Source organism: Lynx rufus, unplaced genomic scaffold (assembly GCF_022079265.1).
Source record: "Lynx rufus isolate CCGP_SWC_20201006 ecotype Redwood Valley unplaced genomic scaffold, mLynRuf1.p SCAF_6, whole genome shotgun sequence".
Lineage (NCBI taxonomy): Eukaryota > Metazoa > Chordata > Mammalia > Carnivora > Felidae > Lynx > Lynx rufus.
Genome location: NW_025814878.1, coordinates 29,464,263 through 29,484,638, shown reverse-complemented (window position 1 = coordinate 29,484,638; position 20,376 = coordinate 29,464,263). Strand labels below are relative to the sequence as shown.

Genomic DNA, 20,376 nt, shown 5'->3' with positions numbered 1-20,376 from the left:
GCAAGGCACCTCCCATTTGTCTAAAAACCTACAAACGCATGAAGGCCAGGTCACCTTAAGAATAGGTGACATTTTATAGCAAAACCACTTTTCTCCCATTACCCATCTAGTCTGTTGACTTAAAAATAGACAGCACAACAAAAGCAAGCCTGAGAAACTACTGTACATTCAAATATACCATAGCTTTGTATTTAATTTTGAAAATAATTCGTCCAAGGTTGTATTCCAGACTTTTGAGTAATCTTCTGAAGTTTAAACCCAGATTGTCAGCAAATACCATATTCAAATTCTTCTGTTTTATTAGCAAAAATGTAAGAAGCCGTAGTGGAATTGATTAAAGCCTCAGTATTTCCTCCCAAGAGTACTTTCAGAAATATGACTTTATTTGTTGTACATACCCCCAGCCTAATAGCTCATCATGTTAATGCCAAGGGATACATTACAGCTACAGCTTATACACATAGAGGAAATGGAGACATGCACAAGTCTAAAATGATAGAATTGATTTCCTTTAGCTATAGCAATCAGTTCCAAAACACTGGAATTAAACAATGTTATCTACATTAGTTTAGAGAATGAAAAATCCATTGAAAACGTTAGAATGTCATACTGATATAAAAATGAATGTTACTCATTTTTTTTTTGTTGTTCTCAATCATGGTTGGAACCTTATGAAGAATTTTTATTCATTCATTAGTCTTACCTAGGAAGCTATAAATTATATGCTTACGTTTGTTGTATGTGTGCATGTGCATGCAAACATTAAAGTATAACACAAGGGGTGCCTGGTTGGCTCAGCTGGTTAAGCATGTAACTTCAGTTCAGGTGATGATCTCACAGTTCATGGGTTCGAGCTCCACATTGGGCTCTGTGCTGACAGCTCGGAGCCTGGAGCCTGCTTCAGATTCTTTGCCTGCCTCTCTCTGTCCCTCTCCCGCTCGCACTCTCTTTCTCTCTCTCTCTTAAAAATAAACAAAAACATTAAAAAAAATGTAAAGTATAACACAAGAAGTAAATATTAGTATTAATGTGACATGCATATTTATTGGGACAATAATGTTTGAAATAACAAGCTAAATATTATAATAGTTGCATAATTGGTATACATCATCGGTAATTTAGGTGCCTTTCTTGACTACTTAGACAGTAAAACTCCTGTCTGTGTAAATTGGTAGGAAGTCCGTAATCTATGGTAAAAGTTGTCTTGTACTGGAACTAGTAAATTTTCTAGATATAGTACATTTTATTCCAGTATTATTTGAAATGACAAATTAGTATAGACCAATACCACGTAGCAGTCCGTCAGCGATCCCTTGTTTAAGGATACCTCTTTATGGGCAAACCTAAGGGCTTAGTTCATTTTCTCTAACATTTACCAAAATGAAGCATGTGTGAATTTTATTTCTTTCACAAAACTCCACAAAGATCTCTAATTTTTATCACTTGTTCAAATGCAGGACAGGCAAAGCTGAGTTTAAAATGGGAGTGAAACCTCCTGAGTCTCTAGGATATAGGAAATCAAACTGGAAAAAGAGAAAGGGAATGCTTTCATACACCCACCCTGCATACACACACCATAGATGCCTGGTGTTTGCAAGGAGAGAGTAACGAGTGAGTGAGGGATGCAGAACTCCAGAAAGCCCCCGGAGCTGCTGCGGGCCCTCTACCTGCCCTCTGCCTGCCTGTCTTGTAGAGCGATTACAATCCTGGTTAAGAAAAATGCCTCCTACAGAGACACTGGAAGCTTTACAAGACATTAAAATACAACAATAGGAGCACCTGGGTGGCTCAGTCTGTTAATTGTCCCGACTTTGACTCAAGTCACGAAATCACAATTTTTGAGTTCAAGCTCCTCATTGGGCTCTCTGCAGATCCTCTGTCTCCCTAACTCTCTCTCTCCACCCCTCTTAACCCTCCCCTGTCCTCTCTATCTCTCTCTCAAAAAAAAAAAAACCATTAAAAAAAACAACTACTGGGGCGCCTGGGTGGCTCAGTCGGTTAAGCGGCCGACTTCGGCTCAGGTCATGATCTCGCGGTATGGGAGTTCAAGCCCCACGTCGGGCTCTGTGCTGACAGCTCAGAGCCTGGAGCCTGTTTCAGATTCTGTGTCTCCCTCTCTCTGACCCTGTTCATGCTCTGTCTCTCCCTGTCTCAAAAATAAATAAAACATTAAAAAAGAAATTAAAAAAAAAAACAACCACTATATATAGCAATTAAGAAAACATAAGCGAATGAACAATTAAGTGAATAGCATCATTACACGAGTTGCCTTTCAACTGTGTGGTACTTCAAATGGATGATTATAAGCTCTTATAAACTAATTTTTTTAGGGTAAAAACTTGCAAAAAACAGGTTTTAATAGATATCTACATAATTAAAAAAATCACTAATTATATGCATATAGAAAATGAATCATATCATAATATGTATGCATGTAATGTGCTATAATTAATTACCTATAGCCCCTTGTTTATAAAAATAATAAGTACCCAGTGTTCCAATAAGATACACATATAATTTTAATACTGAACAGATATTTATTAATGTAGAAGGAAATGTGGTAGCTCGTTCTGTTTTACATAAAAATGATTTCATATAGGTGTGTCAGTTGATTAAAACAACATGGATCGATCAAAGTGGCATTTAACAAATAATACTTTATTGAGCAGCTAAGATACTGGAGACTTAAATTCAAATAGAATTAGAATGAGATCTATGCAAGGGCTCATTTCCAAAATGCATATTAACCAGTAAACATATGCACATTTATTCCATGACACTATTACATGTAGTAGTTTTTCATAATTGTTATTAGGAAAAAGTATCATACTTAATGAAGTACGTAGATCTTTTAAGAAAGCACTTTGTTATAAGGTCTTAAGTCTAAATATATTTCTATTATAACTTTTAAAACTTCTATTTTTTAAGTTTATTTATTTATTTTTGAGAGACATAGAGTGAGTGGGGGAGGGGCAGAGAGAAAGGGACAGAGAGAATCCCAAGCAGGCTCTGCACTGTCAGCACAGAGCCAGACAGGGGGCTTGATCTCACAACTGTGAGATCATGACCTGAATCTTAATAGAGAGTCGGATGCTTAACTGACTAAGCCACCCAGGCTCCCCTATTTCTATTATAACTTTGAAATAGTTAGCACTCTGGTAAAATATCATACTGAGAAAAATGGGCACCACTTCTGGCACTTTAAATATAAGTATTCTGGATGAAACAAAGAAAATAAATTTGTAATCATGTTGATTCAGGAAAGAGAGGGAAAGCCCTTGATGTTAGGAATTCTAAGTTAAAGGGAGGGAAAGCTCCCCTTTTAAAGGGAAATCTAAGTTAAGCATAAACCCAAGCAAAGCTGAGCAAGGAAGGTCTTAATCCAAAAATGCGGGTTAAAGTTTGGAGTTTGAATGGCCTCTCTGGGAATTGACATTAGGATTGGAATCACAGAGAGAAATTAAAACAGAATTCACTTAAGCTTGGACTCTGGAATTGTCCCCTGACAGTGAAATAGGCGCTAGAAAATTCCACCTGCAAGCTGGAAGTGGCAATAGTCACTTTCTTTTTCCTTTGGGGCTCTAGGTAAAGAAAAATTAGTGTGTGGTGAGGAATCAAACACCCAAACCTGTGTCTTTCATGGGAACAGGGTCAGTTTTATTCTCCCTTTATTCTAAAAATTTTCAACAAGTCAGGTGAGTGGTATCCCCATAGGAAAGAGTATAGCCTCACCTGATACTGAGCTCACCATAAAAGCGTGTACTGCACAAAAGGAAAATAACTACAAAATGAAATCAGAAGCCACAAAAGTCGGAATGTTTGTACACTAAGAACTAGAAAGAATCAGATAATCTGAAAGAATGTATAAACATAAGAATATATGAGCATATTTTTATGATTTTTATCATGATTTTTATCTGATAAAAATCATAAAAATATGTGGAAAATACATAATCATAAAAATATGATTCAAACATAAAACAATAAAAAAGAATAGGAAAAAAACAATACAAAATAGGCCACTATATTAACATAAAAGAATAAGCAGCTTTGGAAAAGAAGTCAATATTTACTTCTAGAAATAAAAAAGTTTCATATAGTTGAAATTTAAAATTCAGTGAATGGGCTGAGCAAAGGTTCAGAAACTGCTTAATAAAGAATTAGAAATCCAGACCTGAGGAAATTACCTATAAATTGACATAGAGAAGTAACAAAATAAAAATATGAGATCCTAAGTGGCATGGCTAATGGAAGGATAAAATTCAACCTAAGTTTAGCAGCAATCACCACAGAAGAGATTATTAGATGAAATAGGGGAGAAAGAATATCCAAGACATTATGGAGAGAAGAATTGTCAAGAGTTAAAGAAAATTATATATTTTCTGTTTGAAGAATATAAAAAAGAAATTCACCACCAAGCTCCTAGTAGAAAGCCTGCCCACTGGTCAAGATTGAGCGAAAAAGTGTTAAATATATTAGATATCCTATATTTTTATCATACATATCATATGTACCAGAGACAAATATGTATCTATCCTATGTGCTAGAGACAAATATCAGATTATTGCTTGTGTTTACCATTCACAGCCCAACTTCATTGAAAAAAACTGCTCAATGATGCATATACTTTAGAAAGAAGAATATTCAACCCAGAAGAGAGTTCTACTGGCTTGCCGAATGCAAGAATCAACCTATAAAACACAATAGCATTTCTATATATCAGTGATAACTAAATATAAAATGTAATGAAAATATTTAGAAAAGCAGCAAAACCTATATGATACCTAGAAATACATATTTAAAATGGAAATACTTTTTAAGGAGATTATCAAAGAACATAAGATTAAATCTTTATTTGATTTTTTTTAAGATAAAATTTTAAATGGGGAGGTAGCTAATACTATCCAATCCTGGTGAAAATCTGTAGAAATGGAAATGTTTACTACTGCTGTCATTTGGGGAAATTAGTACTACAACCTTAGGAAGGCAATAGGGCATCTAGTATTGTTAAGATAATGAAGTCCTGTCAGTCACCAACTCCACTGTAGACATTCATGCTAAAGAAACGTGTACAATTTGTAGAAAGAAGCAAATGAAAGATGTTCAACATATACCTCCTTGTTATAATAAAAATTATGGGGTGCCTGGGTGACTCAGTCAGTTAAGCATCCAACTTTGGCTCAGGTCATGATCTCACAGTTCGTGAGTTCAAGCCCTGCGTTGGGATCTGTACTGACAGCTCAGAGCCTGTAGCCTGCTTCGGATTCTGTGTCTCCCTCTCTTTCTGCCCCTCCCCTGCTCACACTCTGTCTCACTCTCTCTCAAAAATAAATAAACATTTGATTTTTAAAAAAATTTTAAATCAGTAAAAAATGAATTTAATAAATAATAAATTTAATAAATACAAATAAAAATTAGAAAAAAATCTAAATATCCACAAATTAGTAAGAAAAATGAAGTGTAATATATTCATAAAATCTGACACAAGAAACAGTTCAAGTGAGTGAAATAGGTTCACATGTCTAAACATTGATTAATTTCGGAAACTTTGGGTAAAGTGAAGAAAACTAATATCATCATGTTATCATTTGTGTAAAGTTGTAAGACATAAAACAATTGTATGTTGAGTGAAAACACACAAATATAAATTTCAGAAGAGTAGTTAACTCTAGAGAAAATGGAAAGGGAACAGGACAGAAATGAAGTGAGATTCAAATGTGCCTAAGTATTTCTTTAAAAATATATCTGAAGCATACATGAAAAAAATGTTAATATTTTTAACCTCTAGTTGTCATACATACTTTTCTGGTGCTTTAAAATAGTTCCTAATTTAAAATTTCTTTAAGCAAAAGAAAATAAAATCTAATTAGAAAAGAGGTAAATGAAAATTTTAATATATATCAACTACTATCAATTTTACACATAGATTTTCTGTTATATTCTTGCTTAGGGAATGATATTAATGAATAACATCCTCATTATATTTCAAAATACGAAAACAATGCTAGCCCAAGACATGAAAATAGTTACTAATTTTTCTGCATTATTAAAATTTTTGAAATTTCTCTATCTTCTTGTGCATTAAAAGAGGCAAGCATTCTCAGATATATAAGTCACTTGAATGTAAATGCTCTTCGACTTTTGTATTTATTTTAAGTACCACAGGCTAGAAATTGGCTCTTTTGAAGTTTGGTGTCATGTTATCAAAGTCAGTTGGATTTCAGACTCTGATACATAATATAAACTGACCTTGATCTAGGTTGGAACATGTCCTTTTATTTTTATCAAAGTCTTATAATAGAAAGATAAGTAGTGAAGTAAAAGATTAGATATCAAAGTGTGTATTTCATTGTGCTTTGCTTTGGTTTTTTTATTGCATTTTCAGTTAAGTCCTTACTGGCCCAAAAGCTTTTGTGATCTGACCTTGGGCTCTCTTCCCAGAATTTTCTTGAGCTTCAGTCACTGTCTCCCAGTCTTGCTTACATTCTTTGAGGCACCAAGCTCTTCCTAACTCTGGAGTTTCAGAGTCTATTTAGATGGGTGGGAAAACCTCACACCTGGCCCATCCCTTGGCTTAACTAGGCAATTTTCAAGGCTTGCTTCCCTTTCTTAGCAAAGCTGGGACCCTAGATCTCCCATAGATATCATGCTTCTGCCATAATCACTTGTAACATCTTTGTCTTTCCTTTATGGTATCTTCACAACTTGCAATCTATTTAATATCTCACATCTGTTATATATTTTCTTCATCAATCAATAAGCTGACAGTGACTCATACATAAAAAAGAAGGTAGAAAGGAAACTAAACAATTGTGAAGATTTGAAAATCACTTAAATTGGCTGATTCATATTTCTTAATCTAGAAAATGATGATATTAAATCCTTCTTGCCTAGCTCTCAGTCGGTGAAATTATAGCAGTGAAGCCTTGTGCAAGTATAAGGGATCATCATAAATACCTACTCATTACTTTTTCTGTTTATTTGTATTTCTTTTTACAAGTAGAGGTAAGTTTTCATTCTTTTCCTCTAATTGGATTTTTGTGGTGTGTGCTAAGATTTTTAATGGTTTTGTATATTGCTTTTTTCCATTTCTATACAGAAATGATCACCTCATTAACTTGTTAGGCTTGAACCCTGGGCATTTCTACAAAAGGCTTTCAATTTATATATTTGATCCTGAATCTAAACTACAGATGTAAATTTTTTAGCATAAAAAGCTCATACAGGAATTTGTCTCTTACAACAGCCACAGTTAAAAAAAAATATGTTAATCAATTTTGTAATATTAAAAGCTGAACTTGTAAAAAGTGAGAATGATTTTTTTCTTTTCTCTGTCTCCCTAACCTACCCACTATTTATTATTATTTAGCCACAGAACAATGTACTTAAAGAGTAAGCACTCAACAAATAGTGCTGATTAGCTAATTATCCTTCTTTTGTTAACTTCTCTAAATACTAGGATGCATTAGAATGAAGGGCAAAACAGAGGAAAATCTGTAATTGACTACAAACACCCCCCAAAACAAGCATGACTGCAACATTCCTGAAGCAATTATCACAAAACATAACTTAAATAGTCACTGGAGATCCTCTTGGTAACTTTGTCAATAGAATTCCCAGTTGACTAACAATCAACAGTTAAACATGTACTGCTGAAGTTGTACCTAATTTATAAGAAGGCGGCTTCATGAGAATGGAGGCAGGGAAGCGATTGTGACTCCATTTCTCTAGAGAGACGCTGTGTTGAGGAAACTCTAGCAAAAAGAAAATTGGTGTCAACCCAACAGTATCTGACTTTAAGAAAAAAGAACCTTATAAGGTTTTACTAATTCAACTATGTTTTCAGAGGAAAAGAGTACCAAAGGAAAAAGGGCAGTTATTATGAATATTTTGTAGGATGGCCACAACATATCTAATTATACACTCTCGCGTCAAACTCAGGGACCGCGAGATCGTGACCTGGCTGAAGTCGGACGCTTAACTGACCACGCCACTCAGGCGCCCCAGAAGCTTATGTTGTTTTAAAGAAAACTTTGGAAACACAATCCTCAATTAAGACATTACTTAGATATACTCTCTCAAGGGAGATTGGAAAAGGAAAAAGGAAGTAGAACCTAATATAACTAATTAATTCTATACAAGTTGAGACATGACCTGAAAGCAGAGTTCTGATGATCTAAAAATATTTTGTCACCAATACTTCGTCTTCCTGCCAGCCTCAAAACACCCTTTTAATTAGACCATGAGGACACATATATAAGTAGGTACTATATTCACCATATTTACTATTTACTTTTGGCTTAATATTTATCTGTTGAAGAACCTGAGAACAATCAGAACCAAGCACTTTTCATTCGAATGAATCAAGCTCCATCTGAATAGGAGCTATCACTCACTAAAGAAAAAAATATGGTGTAGACTCAAGACTAAACAAGTAGGAGTCTAGAAACTTAAAGTTGTGGCAATAAGCTGACATGCTGTGCAATCGTAAATAAGGTCTATTCAAATCTTATAGAAATGGATCATTACTTGTGAAGAGGGTTGAAGTGAGCATGAGGGTATAGAATAGGATTAGCATGAGGACCTGTAAAAAGGTCTAAAATATTTTGGCTTGAAGATTTGTCACAATAAACAAAAGAAACTATTACTTTGGGTAACATGTTTTTACAGGTATAATCACCTTATTATTTTTGCCACGGTGTGTTGGGGCTTCCCAAGACCACACTCATTTTCAATAATTCACTAGAAGGACTTACAGGATTCTGAAAAGTTGTTACACTCATGGTAATGGTTTTTTACAATAAAAGAATATTGATTAAAATCAGCAAGGACAAAGGAGCATAGGGAAGAGTCTAGAAGTCACCAAGTGCAAATTTCCAGTTATCCTTCCCAGTTGCATCATACAGAGAGTATTTCTCCCAGCAACAATGTACGACAACACTTAGGAAGTATTCCCAACCAAGGAAACTCACCCAAGTCTTCCTGTTCAGGGTTTTTATTGGGAGGTCAATTACACAGATAATGGAGCACTCATATGACTGACCAGTCTCCAGTACTCCTAGAGATACAGTGTAGCTCATGGCATCTGGTGGACAAAACTAGGCATTCACCATAAATTGCATTGTGAGCTAATAAATGTGGTGCAGGGTTCCAGGCAAACAACAGAAGACATTCACCATGAATCAATTGTTAGCATAAATTATCTGGTGTGACCCCTGGTCCCGGGTATACAAAGCTATTTTTATCACACAGAATATTACAAGGGCTTATAGGTTGTCTCCCAGGAGCTGGTCAAGGGACAGTCTTTTCAGTTCAGTATCTTCAGGGTTTGAGCACTCCAAACATATTGAATTAACCCTTTACTGCACCATGAGAGAGTTCTTTGTACCAGTGTTCCCCATTTCATAGCCATTTTGCTGGTTCTTGCCAACTTAAGTGCCTCAGGTATAGTTCTGGTAATTTACCTCCTGCTGAATAACTTAATTCCTAAAGGAAAAGATCCCTATTTCTTCAGGAGTAGCCTTAAAAGTTCATTATATGCAGACAGGGACACTGGAAGCCAAGTCCCCAACCAGTGCTTTGCATCCAGAAGTATTCAGTATTTTTTTTATGTTTATTTTTGAGAGAGAGAGAGAGACAGAGTGCGAGTGGGGGAGGGGTAGAGAGACAGAGAGACACAGAATCTGAAGTAGGCTCTAGGCTCTGAGCTGTGAGCACAAACAGAACCTGATGTGGGGCTTGATCTCAAGAATTGTGAAATCATGACCTGAGCCACGGTCAGAGGCTTAACTGTGTTAGAGGCTTAACCGACTGAACCACCCAGGCACCCCCAGTATGTTTGTTTTGAAAGCATAAATGATGAATGAACCTTCTACTCTTTGAATTATTTATTGTTTCCAATATCATTGCTAACATGGGTCTCTCATTTTATCTTCTCCAATAGGTTGAATTTTTTTTTTTTTGAAGAAGAGATGAATTTATTTTCATCATTTTTTTTAAGTTTAGAGAATAAGTTTTTTTCCATAAACTATCCCCTCAGCAGGCATTTTTTTTTCTTTTTGTGATTTTTTTTATATATATATATATGAAATTTATTGACAAATTGGTTTCCATACAACACCCAGTGCTCATCCCAAAAGGTGCCCTCCTCAATACCTATCACTCACCCTCCCCTCCCTCCCACCCCCCATCAACCCTCAGTTTGTTCTCAGTTTTTAACAGTCTCTTATGCTTTGGCTCTCTCCCACTCTAACCTCTCTTTTTTTTTTTTTTTTTCCTTCCCCTCCCCCATGGGTTCCTGTTGAGTTTCTCAGGATCCACATAAGAGTGAAACCATATGGTATCTGTCTTTCTCTGTATGGCTTATTTCACTTAGCATTACACTCTCCAGTTCCATCCACGTTGCTACAAAAGGCCATATTTCATTTTTTCTCATTGCTACGTAGTATTCCATTGTGTATATAAACCACAATTTCTTTATCCATTCATCAGTTGATGGACATTTAGGCTCTTTCCATAATTTGGCTATTGTTGAGAGTGCTGCTATGAACATTGGGGTACAAGTGCCCCTATGCATCAGTACTCCTGTATCCCTTGGGTAAATTCCTAGCAGTGCTATTGCTGGGTCATAGGGTAGGTCTATGAAGCCAGTATTACTTTGATTCCTAAACCAGACAGAGACCCAGTAAAAAAAGAGAACTACAGGCCAATATCCCTGATGAATATGTATGCAAAAATTCTCAATAAGATACTAGCAAATCGAATTCAACAGCATATAAAAAGAATTATTCACCATGATCAAGTGGGATTCATTCCTGGGATGCAGGGCTGGTTCAACATTCGCAAATCAATCAACGTGATACATCACATTAACAAAAAAAAAGAGAAGAACCATATGATCCTGTCAATCGATGCAGAAAAGGCCTTTGACAAAATCCAGCACCCTTTCTTAATAAAAACCCTTGAGAAAGTCGGGATAGAAGGAACATACTTAAAGATCATAAAAGCCATTTATGAAAAGCCCACAGCTAACATCATCTTCAATGGGGAAAAACTGAGAGCTTTTTCCCTGAGATCAGGAACACGACAGGGATGCCCACTCTCACCACTGTTGTTTAACATAGTGCTGGAAGTTCTAGCATCAGCAATCAGACAACAAAAGGAAATCAAAGGCATCAAAATTGGCAAAGATGAAGTCAAGCTTTCGCTTTTTGCAGATGACATGATCCAATAGGTTGAATTTTTAAACCATGCTTCAAAATTCAGGTCAAATTTCACTCCTGCCACAAAGCGTCCTCAAGCCTTCATAGCACAATTAGTCCCTCCTTCTGTGTTCCCATAATTTAATTGATTAATGAGTTGCATGATATTATTCTGCCTTGCTTTCTGGTGGATTGTAAATGTATCAGTTTACTCACCTCTAGATGTTGGCCTTTAAAGACACATACATTAGGAAAAAAAAAAAAGAGAGGGCAGAAGCCAAACCATAAGAGACTCTTAAAAACTGAGAATAAACTGAGGGTTGATGGGGGGTGAGAGGGATGGGAGGGTGGGTGATGGGCATTGAGGAGGGCACCTGTTGGAAGGAACACTGGGTGTTATATGGAAACCAGTTTGGCAATAAATTGCATATTAAAATAAATAAAGACATACCTTGACCTATCCATCTTTATAGTCTTTAGAATCCCTACTCTAATGTGTTGCTTCTGGTTATTCATAAATAAATATTGAAACTATTTAATCATATTTTTCAAGGTTATTTTACCAGGTTAAATAGAAATCAGGAATATGTAACTAATGTCTGAAAATTTCAAATTGTTGAACTCAGTCTGAATCTCAGAGAAGTAGTTGTACAAGTTTTCAAATTAGAGTAAACGAAAAGTAGATTAGACCAAGTGCATGAGAACACAGTGCACAGAACAGCTGCACTGTGTCCTCAATGGGATAAGCTAAATTATAATTATAGTGATATTTCATCTTTCCTGCCTGTGTATTCTTCTGAAGAGTCTCCCAGCTTCAGGGCTTTGGGGACTTATTTGTCACCACAGGTCTGAAATTAGTTTGATTAGTTTTGCTGACATTTATTATCTCAAAATATCTGAAATCTACCTTAGTAGTAAAAACTGGAAAGAATGTCAGTAGCAATGATTTCCATTTGTGTATATATCAAGACGTTGAAATTTGACATGTGAACACAGGCCATGAGACACCCCTTTGTTTAGGTTCCCAGGAATATAGAAGTGATTGTGGTCCCAAGTGGGTCATAAAAATTAACAGTCAAAAAGTGACTTTCAAATGCATTGTTCTCTTGGATACAAGGAGAACTACTTTATTTGTTTATTCTTACAAAGTTCACTTTTTTCACACTCTTTCTTGTCCTCTCTTCTATTTTTTCTCCTATGTTTTTAGATTTTATCAACCCTATCTTCTGCCAAATTTGGGTTTATTCAAAAATAATTTTATTAAACATCTACTATATGCATAGCACCTTGTGTGAATGAAAAACACAACCACCAAGAGATTCATTTAAGTTTAATAAAATTTTATTTAGTTAGTGCTCCGTGTTGTACCATTTTCTGATACTATAAAAATTAGTAGGATAAGGTTTCTACCTCTGAATAGATTATGGTATACAACTGAAGTGAACAATCCTGGAAGATATAGCTATGCTTTTTTGGTGGTTATCATAGAGCAATGTATAAAGGGCTATGGGAACACAGTTGAGAGAGAAGGCCTCTAAGGAGAAGAAGCTTCAGAATTAAGGTAATGAGGGAATTCAATAAGAGGAAAGATATGGAGCCAATGCAGGTGTAAAGGATACTGAGAATATGTTTCTTAGAAAGCAAGGAGCCTTTATTTAGAAGTTATTAGTCAAGATTAACTGTTCTTTTCATTGAGAAATTACAGCTTTCCCCATTTTTCATCAGATAATCAGCTTTCTCTGGCCTGAGTCCACAGTAGAGAGGCCCATCTATACACAAAAAATTTTTCAGGATATTGGGACTAGAATTAATGATATCAATCTGAGCAGTCACTGAACGAGATTCATTTTTTCCCACAATATTACTATATGATTAACTGGCTACTCCAATGCATTAAGGGAAACACTGTGAATATTAACCAAGCAAAACTTTCCTCTTTTTCTGCTTAGTCCCATCAAGGGAATCTATGGCCATTCACCCCAGTTTCTCTCCTTGCCAGGTTCTTATGCTTGCCTCAAATATATGAATTTTTACTATGTAACGTAGAAAGGGTTTTGCCATCTGTATAATATCAACAGTCTGTCATACATCCATTAGTTTAATTCTCTAATTTTATCATATATCATGTGTTCTAAGCAGAAGTAGTTCAACAACAGAGAATGGTGAACCAGACTGACTCCATTTTAGTCAGTATGGCTTGCTGTTTGTATTTATCGTGGTATTTACTCCACACTCTTGACATACGTGAAGAACAAAATTGGAGCTTTTACTACAACAGATTAGTATCCAATATCCCTTCCCATCAGTGTGGTTCGAAAAGATATAGCTTAATAAGGAGCTTTTGAGTAGATTTTTTAAAATGTCATTATACTTTAAATTCGGTTGAGAGGTAAAATGAAAAATCCACAGTGTATCTTCCCTAAACGGAACGAAATAAAGACAGTCCTTAATCTTGAACGGCACCTGTGTTTCTGTTTATAGGAGAATGTTGAAGGTGGGGACTGCAGTCGCTGTAAATCCGGCTTCTTCAACTTGCAAGAGGATAATCATAAAGGTTGTGACGAGTGTTTCTGTTCAGGGGTTTCAAACAGATGTCAGAGCTCCTACTGGACCTATGGCCATGTAAGCAATAGCCTTGTCATTCTGTACACAGTTCCACAGCCCTCCTTGCTATTGTTCTTTTTGTAAGAAATTAAACAATTTTTTCTGGTAGTGAGTTCCTCTTACAGTTATCACGAAACAGTGATGGAATATTCTTTCAAATGCTATTTGCGTACCTTTGATCAAAGACTTTAAGGTTTTATTTGTAGCAGTGTGTGGCCTGGAATCTCTTAGAAGTAACAAACATTAGCCTTTGCAGTGTCCATGATTACTGTGTGAGGCAGTAATGGAATTAACGTTGTTATACAGCCCCAGGGGCAGATGATTCAATAGAGAGAAAGGATCAGATTGTGATATGAAGAATTATGTATTCCATTCACCAATATTTTTGATATACAAATTAAGAAAAATTGTTCCTCACTGCTTTTGCAACTCTTCACAGTGGTTTGTGTCTCTATAGAGGAGGTATGAGAGGAAAATGGGACCCTCAGGGAATTTCGAATAGCCTGTGTGGCAGCTCTTAAGACTGCAGAGTGACAGGAAACAAGCTATAGAGAGAGAAGCCTAGAGGAGATTGAGAAAGTCTACCACCTGGGGTTGAGAATGCAAAGTTGGATTCTTATACTTGGAGAGCCACCGGAGGATTTTTATCAGGGGAGTGATTTGACCAGAGTTGTGTTCTACAAAGATCGTTATTTCAAGGAACTACCTTTCAACCACTCCTTCCGCTGTAATATTTTGAATACTTTCTGACTGTACTCTCATTTCTGAATTTGAATCCATACACCGTCAAATATATTGCCTCCAGAGCAGATTGCACAGAACCAACAGCAAGTAGACATCTCTAGCCCACTTCCTCCTCTGTTTGTAGAGTTTCACTCCACCCTCTAGACTGCTCTGTTAACGTATCAAAGTTTTGTGATTAGCGGAAGAGCAGAAGTAGCACTCAGCCTTGGTGTTCAGCATCTAGGTCCACTGACATTTCCATTTCAGTCAGCTTTCTGGTAAGAACTTCCTCTGAATCTCACTGGTCTGTCCTAGAATGCCTGAAGGATACTGTTGGAAAGGGGGAGAGAAGGAAGTAGGTAGCCTCTATCTGAAGATCTAACTAGCCAGTACGTTTTTATTTGGTCTTTCTCTTTGGACCGTGGCAGTTCCAGCAACTGCATGGCTTTGGGAGAATCAAATGACCTCTACATGAAAAAAAAATTAAAAATACTTCATGCACATATTATCATCATCACTATTCTGCTCCCCGTCACCCACAACACCAAGCCACTCACACACATCTAAGTAGGCCCCTGGTAGCCACAAAGCTCAGTATTGTGTGTTTTGTGCCAGCTAGGTAGGACAGTCTAAATTAGAATTGCAGCTGTATACCCACTCCTGGCCAGAGTCTAAAGATGGAAAAGCAAATCACCGCGTGTGTTTCCGATTTTTCCTTTAAGGCTCCTTCCTTTTCTGGGACAAGGATCTAGGCTATGAGTTTCTGTAGTACTCTGACCCCATGGGAAGGACTAGGTATAGTATTTTGAGCTGTGGCCATAGCAACAAGCTGGTGGATTCAAATGTTCTCAAGCCTCAAAATCGAAATTTAATTAAGGGGAAGGTTGGAAATACTAAATGAAAAGCTACCTTTCATGCACTTGCATGTTGTACTTCTTTTCTTCCTCTGCTTTACAAATATATGTAATACCTTTTGAAATATTCTTTTCCATAAGCAACAGGAAATTATTAGTGAAATGGAAAATATGAAATTGAGAATCCAATTGTCTGATAATTTGTATAACATTATAATCATCGTGTAACTTTGAATGAATTTCTATTTTTTAAGAAAGAAGTATTTGGAATCATAACTTCTTAAAAGCATTGGATCGGGGCACCTTAGTGGCTCAGTTGGTTGAGCATCTGACCTCAGCTCAGGTCATGATCTCACTGCTTGTGGGTTTAAGCCCCACGTCAGGCTCTGTGCTGACAGCTCAGACCCTGGAGCCTGCTTCAGATTCTGTCTTTGCCTCTCTGCCCCTCCCCTGCTCGTGCTGTCTCTCTCTCAAATGTCAAGTAAAACATTTAAAAAAATGTTTTAAAGCATTGGATCAATAAAACTAGATTATTCCGTATTACTATTCAAACTCCTAGAACCATCAAGAAAATAATGAGAATCTATAATGAGTACATATGATAAATTTCATATTTTCCACAACTCTTATATTTTTCTAAACTTTTGTAGTTTTAGGGGTTTTTTTATTTCCAAAAAATTGACACTATACGGAATATGGAAGAGAAAGAAAAGGATATGACTTTTACTTTTGTTTTTCCTAAATAACGATGATTGTGTGTTTTCTTGAAGATACAAGACATGAGCGGCTGGTACCTAACTGACCTCTCTGGCCACATTCGAGTGGCTCCCCGGCAGGATGACTCCGAGCCAGCTCAGCAGATCAGCATCAGCAATGTGGAAGCCCAGCGTTCCCTGCCACAGAGGTACTACTGGAGTGCACCAGCTCTGTATCTGGGAAACAAAGTAAGTCCAGACAGTGCTGGCTTCCTGCCACTTTGCTTTAGCTGATCAATAACGAGTTTCATTAAGTATTTTTTTTAAGAAAAGTCAAAACAAATTGATGGTGTGTTGTGTGGCCAGAAGCAACTAGATCAGTTTTAGTTGGGTATTTCTCCCAGGATCCATGGGAGAAGAATGTATACCAAGAGTTAACGGGCTATGGCATCTGTAGGTCACAACTTTACATAGTTGGTGTTCTGTACTCACTTGGTTTTTTTTGGCAGTTTCCAACTCATTTTTATGCGAACTTTTTTTTTTTTTAATTTTTTTTTTCAACGTTTATTTATTTTTGGGACAGAGAGAGACAGAGCATGAACAGGGGAGGGGCAGAGAGAGAGGGAGACACAGAATCGGAAGCAGGCTCCAGGCTCTGAGCCATCAGCCCAGAGCCCGACGCGGGGCTCGAACTCACGGACCGCGAGATCGTGACCTGGCTGAAGTCGGACGCTTAACCGACTGCGCCACCCAGGCGCCCCTATGCGAACTTTTTGAATGAATGACTAAACTAATGAAGACTCTAGGATATTTTTGCAAAGCCTCTCAGATGATTTTGCAAAACCAATTATAAATATTGAAAGAAACTGTGTTGCGTTTACTTGAAATAGCTGTTTTTCTAGAGTTGCCTATGGTGGGATGCTTACTGGAGTTTTCGTCATCTGTGTCTATTTTATTTCAAAACTGATATTCAAGAGAGCTAATTCTTCTATCTTGCATGAATGTTAATTGGAAATGAAATGTATTATGTAACTAACTTAATGCTTGCCATGAAGTCTATGTAAACAACATATTTCCTGGAGCTCAGAGAGAAAACTACCCTAAAAGAAGTGCCGGGTTGAAAGCCTGTTTGTTCTAAAGCCCGCCACAGGTATTTAAAAACATACACAGATAAACAAATGTAGCAGTCTTGGAAATGCAGGTGTTTTTTGTTGTTGTTGTTCTGTTGTAGATTAACTCTATCTAGATAGGTGCCTTGGCTTTTACCATTTTATTTTATTTTGCCTAATAATTTGTTGGAAACCAATTTGGTACACTAATTCTGTGAAAGTTAATACCTTATGGGCTGATGGTTACATCACTAATCATATCAGAAACTGCAGCAGTCACAGAAAAATCCCTTAGCAAATCGATGCTGTGTAAGCCTGTATGTTTTCACCTATAGGATTATTGTGTTACTTTGGAAGAAATTTTCTTTGATTAAACAAACAAAATATATTTACTGTTAGTGGTTCTCTTGCATGGCATATGACTTATTGAGGAAGAAAAACTTAGTAGTTCACATGTTAGTGAACGCAAACTGGTTGGTGGTTTTAGCTAATTAAAAAAAAAATTAACTAGTGGCCAATTTCTTTTTTTTTTTTTTTAAGGTTTTTAATGTTTATTTTTGAGAGAGGGAGACAGAGACAGTGTGAGCGGGGAAGGGGCAAAGAGAGAGGGAGACAGAATCCAAAGCAGGCTCCAGGCTCTGAGCTGTCAGCACTGAGCCCAATGCGGGGCTTGAACTCAATGCCAGATCATGACCTGAGCCAAAGTCGGACACTTAACCGACTAAGCCACCCAGGTGCCACTCTTTTTTTTTTTTTAAGTGCTTATTTATTTTTGACAGAGAAAGTCAGAGTGCAAGCAGGGGAGGGGCAGAGAGAGAGGGAGATACAGAATCTGAAGCAGGCTCCAGGCTCTGAGCTGTCAGCACAGAGCCTGATGTAGAGCTGGAACATAAACTGCGAGATGATGACCTGCTCCGAAGTCAGATACTTAACCCACTAAGTCATCCAGATGCCCCAACTAGTGGCCAGTTTCTTATTTTGAGCAGACTTCTAAATGCTATTATGAAAAATGTGTTAATGAATAAAACCCATTTTTCAATGAATATGTACTTTAATATAGTGTATATTGCATAAAATTCTACAGCTATATTAAAAAAATCCAGTTAAACTTACATTTGCAAGGTCTTTTACAACAAAAAGTCATTCCATCTTGTTCTATTTTGAAACCTCCTGTATTCCCAACAAGACTAAAATAGCACATAAGTCTTGAATATCCACAGCTTAACATTGCCAATAAATAAATAAATAAATAAATAAATAAATAAATAAATAAAACATAGATAAACGTCCAAATTTTTTCTGCTCTGAGGAGTTCAGAGAAGAGCCTTGGGTCAAAATTGGATGAGTTTCAAAGGTCTTATTTTTCTTACAATAGTGAAACTTATTTAAGAATAGCATATCATAGAATATTCTTAACCACATTTTCCATATTTTTTCTTGGGTCATATGCGTTTTCTTTCTGTTGGCTGAAAATCAAACTGACATAAGCATGGAAGCTAATGGGATATTAAATAACACCAGAGCAAAGAATTTGGACATCCTGTTCCTAGATGTTGGTGCCCAAAGATAACTTCCTTTATCCTGGCTGAACTGTTCCTTATAACCACCCACAACGAAGTCCTTCATATTCCTCCACAGATCATTTTCACTTCAAAACACTGTGCTTCCCTCCCTCTCTTTTTCCCCCCTTCCCCTCCCCCATGGTCTTCTGTCAAGTTTCTCAGGATCCACATAAGAGTGAAAATATATGGTATCTGTCTTTCTCCGTATGACTTATTTCACTAACCATAAGAGACTCTTAAAGACAGAATAAACTGAGGGTTGTTGGGGGGTGGGAGGAAGGGGAAAGTGGGTGATGGGAATGGAGGAGGGCACCTGTTGGGATGAGCACTGGGTGTTGTATGGAAACCAATTTGACAGTAAATCTCATATTAAAAAAAAATAAAATAAACACTCAGCCGGGGGGGGGGAAACCACTGTGCTTGCCTCTGCTTCAATTTCCACTCAGTGAACAAAATAATAGTAACAGGGTGTGCAAATTGTTTGAATACGGAAGACATTTTTTAATGTAATGTGGAAGCCCTTGGTGGTTTACTGTCAGATATCTCCGTATGAATGAAACAATTTGCCTTAATAACTGAACCATATAAATCTTTGATACTACAATAATACTGCAAGCTGTCACAAATTACCACCGTACATCTTAACTGCCACGTCACGTCACGTAAATTATAGTCATGGTGACATGCTTAGCTTGGTTGATTTAATATCTTGCTAAGGAAATGGAAAATTGTAGGGCCTTGTTTATAAATTCAATAAAGCCACTTCTCTAAATAGTTGAGGCTAAATTCTTTACCAGTAATTGCTGTTCAGATCAGAGCCATTGCCAGAATCTGACAGAAATAGTCTATCAGGAAACCAGTGCATCTGCTTAGATACTGAATTTCATTTGCACCCATGACCAGGAGGCTGTGGGTATATCATCCCACCTCCGCTTTTTTAGTGTTAATTCCAAAGTCAAAAAAAATATTTATGAGATGCTATTAGCTTTGCTAAATATTTGTGTAACCAATTTTCAAACATATTCCAAAGCGCTTGGTTAGAAGGCTACTTCTAACAGAAGGGAGATGTGCTATGCTTATTCTGTTATAACGAAGATGCCACATGCCATTCTTCCTTTTTTTTTCTTCAGGAACCTGACTCCAAATAATAAAACTGCTCTCACATGGGATACACTTTGCTGACTGAGAGGCCCACCTGATTGTGATAAAACTCAAGAATGCTAGCCAGTCTAGCAAAGGAGTATTTTTTATCCTATGACACATTTTTATTGACTGCAGACCCTCTTTGGAGTCATGAGGCACACATAACCGAATAAGTGTGTGTGTGTGGGGGGTAGTCATGAGGCCTGGAAAATCTTAGCACATTCTTATTCTGCCCATTCCATTTAAATATTTTCACCATCTCCCTTATGAGTTAATTCTTCAATAGCAATCTTGAAAATGTTTTTTTCTCACATGTGAGTGAATATCTAGCACAATTGGCACAATCAAGCGTTGGTTCCCCCTCACTCCTCATTTTAGAGAGTCAAGGAGGATTAAGTCAGCCACCCAGAGGGTTGTATGAGGCAGCATTTCATTTTCAAAATGCTTGGCAAATGTTAATGCTTGGTTGTAGGGCACTGGTTTAC

At 36.8% G+C, this 20,376-nt stretch overlaps 1 protein-coding gene across 1 annotated transcript in view; it reads left to right on the top strand.

The window, feature by feature from the left end:
• LAMA2 (laminin subunit alpha 2) overlaps positions 1 to 20,376 on the top strand; it is a 475,613-nt gene that overhangs the window by 117,577 nt on the left and 337,660 nt on the right. The window contains exons 11-12 of the mRNA XM_047102999.1: positions 13,683 to 13,823; positions 16,153 to 16,326. Coding sequence (XP_046958955.1) covers positions 13,683 to 13,823; positions 16,153 to 16,326 — 315 coding nt within the window. The remainder of the gene's footprint in view (positions 1 to 13,682; positions 13,824 to 16,152; positions 16,327 to 20,376) is intronic.